The sequence below is a fragment of the Raphanus sativus genome, unplaced genomic scaffold, assembly GCF_000801105.2.
Source record: "Raphanus sativus cultivar WK10039 unplaced genomic scaffold, ASM80110v3 Scaffold1946, whole genome shotgun sequence".
In the NCBI taxonomy this organism is placed as follows: Eukaryota; Viridiplantae; Streptophyta; class Magnoliopsida; order Brassicales; family Brassicaceae; genus Raphanus; species Raphanus sativus.
In genome coordinates, this window is record NW_026617255.1 from 7,541 (window position 1) to 15,290 (window position 7,750).

Here is a 7,750-nt window from a genome sequence, read left to right on the forward strand (position 1 = left end):
TGACCTCAGTTTGAGGATTTCGGTCCAAAATGACCATTGACAAAAAAAAAATTAACTATTATTCGTTTTATTATATAAACTGTAACATGATCAAGTTTCAATTATGCGGGTTTGTAATAGTGTATACAGTATGGCGAAATTTAAAATGCGTCATACAACCGTTTTATGTTTTTAAATAAGTTAAACAATGTTTTATCCGAAATTTTTACTTGGGCTACTATATAATTTTAAAGATTTATAATTATATAAATTATTGCTAAACATATAAAGTGGTCAATATTTTGTTTTTTCTCTTAAAAATAAAAATAAATAGAACAAATATTTGGTCAAGAGTGATTTGCATGAATTTATAACTTTTTGATAAAGAACATATAATTAATTTTTTTTTTGAAAATAATGTTTGAATTTTAAAAAATGTTTTCATATTCGACCCAGATCTGCTGAACTGGTAGACCCGTACCATGTATATAATCTAGTTCGGATTTAATGAAAAATCATTAATTAAAATTCCGATAGAACCCGGTAAAAACCCCAAAATTCATTATTAACCTGTGATCTAATACCAATGATCGAATAAAACACAAAATATCTGATAGTATTTTTATTTTTATTAAATTAATCACATACTTTTTAATACTACATAAATGTGTGGTCTTTAAACTTAGACTCAACTTTTATTATGTCATCCAAATAAAAAAAAAGATAATATAAAAACTTATTAATATGATAATATTAGTTTATTTTTGTTATTAATGACCTATTATAAGTTTGTATTTTTCTATTTCTTATTTTTGATTTAAAATTAATTTTATGATACATAGATTTAAGAAAATAACATTATAATGTCATTATGTTTTTTTATTAATTTAGTTTCAGAATATATATGTCTAATATTTGAGCATAAAATATTTATATTAAATAAAAATAACATATTTTATAAATATGTGTAAGCCCATTATTTGTTGATCCATTTAAATATATTTTTACAGGTCCAAAACTAGAAGACTCAAATGCCATTAATGAGTTTTATTAATCCTTTATAAAAATAAAGGTATTTTTGGAAAACTTAAAACATTTATTAAGGGTATAATTCAAGAATGATTCTAATTTAATGGTATTGATATTAACCATGTTATTATTTAGGATCTCATCCATGAATTATGAAGTGGGATAAAAGATCATTACCCATTTTCTTTGTCCAAATCAGTTTTTCTATATTTTGCAGTTGTTTTAAAAAAAAAAAAAGATCTCCCCTTGTCAAGATTTTACTGGTCAGGCGACTTACACCTTTGTATATAGGGAATTTGATGAAACCATTTCAAACGTGGGAGAACAAGAACTCACTACTGCATTCATGTTTATGTTTTGTTTTTATTACTAGTGACATAGTTTGGGTATTGTATTAAACAAAAGAAACGAAAGTAATGAGAAAACGAGAATCAAACTATAAGATTACAGAAATGTAGATTACAAGCAAAATGCTATTCATGGCTCGACAATGATCTTCCCAGTAGCATGACCGTCGATACTTTTAGCCCAAGCATCCTCTGCTTTGCTCAGAGGATACTTCGAGTCAATCACAGTCTTGACTTTCCCTTCTTTCACTAAGTTGACCATAAATTCCAAATTCTCAGCTTTCGGGATCAACAAAAGCGGAATCAATTGCTTCTTAGACATGGTTATTTTCTTAACCGCGAAAGTCCACATCGCCTTAGGCCCCGGCGTGATGTCTATCACCTTTCCGTTTTCAGACAGATTCGGTTCGAATGTCGAAAATGGTATCCCATTTGCGCAGTGAACCACAGCGTCGTATTTCTTACCAGACGGACTCTTGAGCGCAGCTCCCTCTGGAGTCTTGTAGTCAAGAACCTCGTCCGCTCCTAATGATTTGACGAAGTCTATGTTCCGAGCCCCACATGTGGCCGTTACATGAGCGTTACCTAGCTTTGCTAGCTGGACTGCATAGTGGCCGACACCACCGGATGCTGCTGTGACCAGGATGTTCGCCTGCTTGCCTGTACCATCCAGCTTCAATCCAGCCGGATTAGTTAGAGCCTGGAGAGCGGTTAGGCCCGCCACAGGTAAAGCGGCTGCTTCAGCTGGTCCTACTTCTTGAGGCCTTTTGACTGTAAGTTTCTCGCTCGCAACAGCGTATTCAGCAAATCCGCCTCCGGTCTGAAAACAAACCAAAATAGTTAACTTATTTCATGCTGTGTTAAGAGTAACTGCTACAACTCTAATGGCAATGTCTTGTATGTAAGAACCTACAAGATGGCTGAGAACTGATACAACTTTGTCACCAGCCTTGAAATTCTTGACTCCTGATCCAACCTCCATGACCTCACCAGCAACATCAGTAGCTGTTCAAGACAAATTATCAAGATGAAGGACAGGGCAAGAAACACGAAGCAGATTATTCTTGAAAGCAAATAAAAAATACCAGGAATGCAGGGGAACTTGCGAGGCAGAAAAGGCCGAATCATTCCTTTTTGAATTTTCCAATCAACAGGGTTTATACTAGTTGCTTCTAGTTTCAGCAAAACCTCGTTGTCCTTTGGCGATGGAACCGGAACTTGAACATGCTGAAAACATATCAGATAACCACATACTAATCATCAACAAAAGAGCGGAACATGAAAATGCATCACAGAAAGATAAAACACAGTTTTTTAAAAAAAATTTTGCTGCCAGTAGATATATATGCACACATAAGAAGCCTAATGTCACATTTAAAAAAATCACATAAACGATCACATGTAATGTAACCAACAATAATATATTTATTAGATTATCAGATTATGGCAATGAATTCTCGATAATTATTTTCTCTTATACACACACTAATTGAGATGATTTCGAAAAAGAGGTTTAAACCTTCAAAGCGGCGACACCACCGCCGTAAGACTCGTATAGAAGAGCGTGCATGAGTTTTCCAGCCATTGTTAAACGACGGCGATCTCTGAATCGAACAAATATAGTTTAAGAGATAAAGTTGAAGGGAGGATCTGGAACCTTAAAACCGCCGCGTGGAGAAGAGTTTTGTTAGTTTATGTGGACAGGTTGCAGTGAAGGGTAAAAGCGGTATTAACAACAAGTGATTGTAAATTTGCCACGTTCGAGCCTTTATGTGGGCCGGCCCGCGTCCAGTAGCCTATCCGTAGAAACTTAACATTTGTTTTTCGAATCGTGCGGATTGATCCACAGCGGGTTCAGTTCATGCCTGTACCATTTGGTCTAGCGGGCTCGTCCGTAGGCTATGAACAACTTAATTCAAAATCTGCATAAATGTGTAATTTGTGATTTACCTTCTGTATTTTATTTTATTTTATTTTTCCTTTTGAAAAAGGCCATTCAATTCTGTATTTTAAGTTTGTGAGTCAATTTTTGGCCCCTTAATTAATTGTTTTTTTGAATGAATTTTAAATTTATTCAAAAAAGTCTTGTTACATCTGAGTATAAACCAGTTTAAAAATTAAAAAACAACAACTGAAACACTCAAATAAAACCATACTATACTCTGGTTTGGAACCAGAACTGAAGAACATTCTCCATGCCTTTTCTCCCTTTCTTCTTTACCAGACTTAGCTTGTTTTTGATCCCTTTATCAGTGAGCTTTATAAGCATATTTATCTGCATCTCCTTCTCACCATGTTTTACTATGTTTCTTTCCCTCCATATAGCGTAAGTGGCAGCATGAAAACTATACCTCAGACAAAATAATGACTTCTTTTCAAAGTTACCCTCTGAAAGTTTTTTAACAATGGACTCCTAACTCTCCGAGTAGCTTCTGCCAAGAATACCACTTACAAGAGAACACCAGAGCTGAGCCGAGTATGCGCATTTGAAAAATAAGTGATCTCCGGACTCCACATCATTTTTACAAAGCACACACTTTACATCTGCTCTCTGACTCCATCTCACAACCCTATACATTGTTGATAGCCTATTTTGCATAGCTAGCCATACAATAAAAGCAAATCTCGGGGTAGCCATCGAGAACCAGACTCCACGAGTCCACTTTAGCTGCACACTATTTCTTCTCAGATATAACCAAGTCTCTTTAGTAGAGAAACAAGATTTATAACCCGTCTTCCCTCTCCACAAGCTTACATCATCACTGTCACTACAAATCTTCTCTCTTACAGAGTCCAGATTACTCTCCACCTCATTTAGAATCTCAAAACGGTGCCTTCTTCTACGTCTGAACCTCCAAACTGTCTCCTCTATAGTAGCTTCTTTCCTTATCCCCAAATCAACCATACCACGATCACCCAATAGATCAATCATCACTCCCATGTCTGACCAGTTGTCTTACTAAAAGGAAACATGTCTACCATTACCGATCTCCATCCTAAAAAACATTTTTGCCACTTCTCTCAACTTAAACATTTTCCTCCACATCCAAGATCCCATTTGTGTATTGATCTTAATCTCCCAAAAGCTTCTCTTCTTCAACAGATATACTTGAATCCAATTACCCCACAAGGAATCACCAGTGAGCATTCTCCATATCAGTTTAAGTCTATAAACGATGTTTACTTCCTTTAGAGCTCTAATACCCAACCCACCCTCCAACTTTGGTTTGCAGATGCTTTCCCAAGTGATCTTAGCACCCGTAGACCTCAGATCATGACCTGACCAGAGAAACGAAGCACATATACGTTCAACTTCCTTCAAAAACTTGCTAGGCAATCTAAAAACCGCAGCCCAAAAGTTAACAATGCTCATCAGCACATCACTTATCAACTGGAGACGCCCTGCATATGAGAGATACATGCTTGTCCAAGTGCTTATCCTACTTCTTACTTTCTCCACTAGCGGCATGTAGTCTTGCCTTTTCATGGCTTGCGTCATGAGAGGAAGGCCTAGATAACGGACTGGCAGTGAACCCTCAGCAAAAGGAAAATTTACCAGAATTCTTCTTTTTTCCTCAGCTTCCACACCCGCCATATAGACTGTCGACTTTTCAATGCTGATGCTCAGGCCCGACCAGTGAGCAAATCCCTCAAAGATAGACAAGACACCCTCGATAGAATCTTTTGTACCCTCCACAAGTACCATGAGGTCGTCTGCGAAACACAAATGTGTGAGAGAAAGCGTTTTGCATCGAGGATGAAAATTGAATAACCCATCTTTAGTCGCCTTGTCGATTCTGTGTGAGAGAACGTTCATACACAGAACAAACAAATATGGCGAAAGTGAACAACCCTGCCTCAATCCCCTCTTGCTCTGAAAGTAGCCTGCTAGCTCACCATTGACTTGCACAGAGAAGGATGGAGTAGTTATGCATAGTCTTATCCAATGAATAAACCGATCAGGAGCTCATATTTCTTCCAGACTTCGAAGAACAAATTCCCATTGAACCGAGTCGAAAGCCTTCAATATATCAGTTTTCATCACACCTCTAGGCGACACAACATCCTTGTGATAGTCTTTAACCAATTCAGAAGCTAGTAGAACATTCTCCATCAACAATCTACCCTTTATGAATGCAGACTGGTTCTCTAAGACTAACCTCGGCAAAATCTCCTTAAGTCTATTTGCAACAATCTTCGACACCACCTTGTATAACACATTGCAACAAGCTATGGGTCTAAAATCTCTCATCACAAGCGAATCAGTCTTCTTAGGAACCAACGCAAGAATAGTTGAGTTAACCCCCTTGGGCAGGGAACCGAACCTGAAAATCGATTGAACTGCAGCAATGAAATCCGGAGCAACGACTGACCAGGTGGTTTTGAAGAACTCACTTGGAAACCCGTCAGGTCCTGGCGACTTATTAGACGGCATAGCAAATAAGACTCCCTTAATCTCTTCTTCAGTGACCTCAGCTTCCAGTGCACTGCATCCCCCACCAGAACAGTGAAACTTTATAAGCTCCTTTAAGTCATCCACAGAAGCCCCAATGTCGTTATCCGGAGACTTATTCAAAAACTCAGAAAAGAATTTAACCGCTTCCGCACTGATATCTTCTTGCTTTGTGACTACAACACCATTTGAACACCTGATTTCCCTTATGGTATTCTGAGCTTGACGAGATTGAATGGCATTATAGAACATTTTGTTATTGTAATCACCTACCTCAAGCTAATGGAGCTTTGATCTTTGTTTAAGGAATTCCTCCTCTAAGTTAGCAACATGAAGCCATCTCTCATACGCTACTGCTTCCTCCCGAATAGAATCAGCACTCGGGTTTGACAGAGTCTCCTTCTGCTTTTCACAAAGAACTACATGAGCTTCCTTAGCTTTTTTCGTAAGATTCCCCAACTTCTCTCTAGCAAACTCTCTAATGATTGGCTTCAGATTCTTCAATTTCTTTGCAAACCGAAACATAGCCGAAGTCGAGTGAAAGATCCGAGGTGTAGTATCCTGATGTGGTCATCAAACCAGTAGCTGAACCGGAGGTCAACCAAACTATCCAATCCGGCCACTTTGGAGGTACCAGCGACAGAGGTCCAGTCCCAGGCGAATATCTCAACCACCAGAAGGTCTTTTGTCATGAATCCAATTTTCCTAGAAGGCCAACTCATCAACGATTCACTGAGGCTTGGAATTACAAGAAAAGCTTCACGGAGGAAGAAGTTATGAATTTTACAAACCGGAGGTTCCCCAGCCCATCCATCTGCGAGTACCCGACTTTTGAAGTAGATTCAAGCCCAATGAAGAAGCGGCCTGAACCAAAGCCAATCATATGATTCAAGAGGGATCTCTCATCTTTCCAGGAAGCCTAATATCAGGAGAAATGGCCACGGAATTATGAAGTTATGATCCATTCTCCAAAACCGGTCAAACCAGTTCTACACCTGCCTCAATTGGAAGCTAACCGGGTCAATCAGCTTCAAACCAGACATTGGCGTCCAGGAGATCATTTCAACCAATCAGGAGGTATTCAAGAAGTCCTTAGCTACACCAGAACCCAGGAGATCAGTTGGTTCAAGGAAGACTCACTTAAATCAAACCGAAGCTATTTATGGAAAGATTGGACAATCTTTCGGTTTGATCATTTCCAACCAAACCAATTCCGACCAGAAGACAATAAGATCAGTACAAGACTTCCAGAAGACATTATAGTCATTCAAGAGGATTTCTACAAGTTCATACCATGCACCAGCCATCATAGGATCAGGAGGATCCCCATTAACACCAAGCTGCCTTATTTGGAGATTCTTGCATTCAAACTCCAACAGCTCTTTTTCCCTGAGTTTATGCACGACCTCAGCACCTTCCAAGCTATCAAGAAGATTCCCAGGAAGCTCACTTATCCCCTTAAACCATCCAGGTTCAAGAAGATTTCAAGATACAAGATCATCTCTTTGCAAAGACCACAAATCAAGCTAAATGCTAGTTTCATGGAGCCATCAAAGCCTTTGCTTCCAAGATTTTTATTTCAAGTTTATTTCTTTCCTTTAGTCATTTTTAGACTGTTAGAGAGTCCCAAGGTCGAGCCTATATAAGCTCAGTAGTTGTCTTGTAATAAAATCACCCTTGAATTTTATGAATGAATATGCAGTTTTTCTAGTTTTTCTTAAAACTATTATCTAAGTCTTTTGAGTGTTGTGAGAAGCAGCTCTTGAGCAACCTGACTTATCAAAGCATCCTTACACAGAGCTTTGTGGCGTCCTCAATCCCCCCATCATTTCCATCTACTGATTTGCCTTGAGAGAGACTTCAGTCCAGCAAGCAAATCCCATATCTATCCATCTTCCATCCATTGATCTTGTTGAGAGTGACTTCAGTCCAGCAACAAAGA

The 7,750-nt window shown here is 38.3% G+C and overlaps 2 protein-coding genes across 2 annotated transcripts; both read right to left on the reverse strand.

The window, feature by feature from the left end:
• Positions 1–1,351: 1,351 nt before the first annotated feature.
• On the reverse strand, positions 1,352–3,044 carry LOC130505016 (chloroplast envelope quinone oxidoreductase homolog). The gene is made up of 4 exons (XM_056999627.1): positions 2,875–3,044; positions 2,441–2,582; positions 2,269–2,360; positions 1,352–2,175 (listed from the first exon to the last, which is right to left on the reverse strand). The coding sequence occupies exons 1-4, from the start codon at positions 2,938–2,940 to the stop codon at positions 1,486–1,488; spliced, it is 990 nt and encodes a 329-aa protein (XP_056855607.1). The 5' UTR covers positions 2,941–3,044; the 3' UTR covers positions 1,352–1,485.
• Positions 3,045–3,768: 724 nt separating this feature from the next.
• Positions 3,769–4,296, reverse strand: LOC130505018 (uncharacterized). The gene has a single exon (XM_056999628.1). The coding sequence runs from the start codon at positions 4,294–4,296 to the stop codon at positions 3,769–3,771; it is 528 nt and encodes a 175-aa protein (XP_056855608.1).
• Between the last annotated feature and the right edge of the window lie 3,454 nt (positions 4,297–7,750).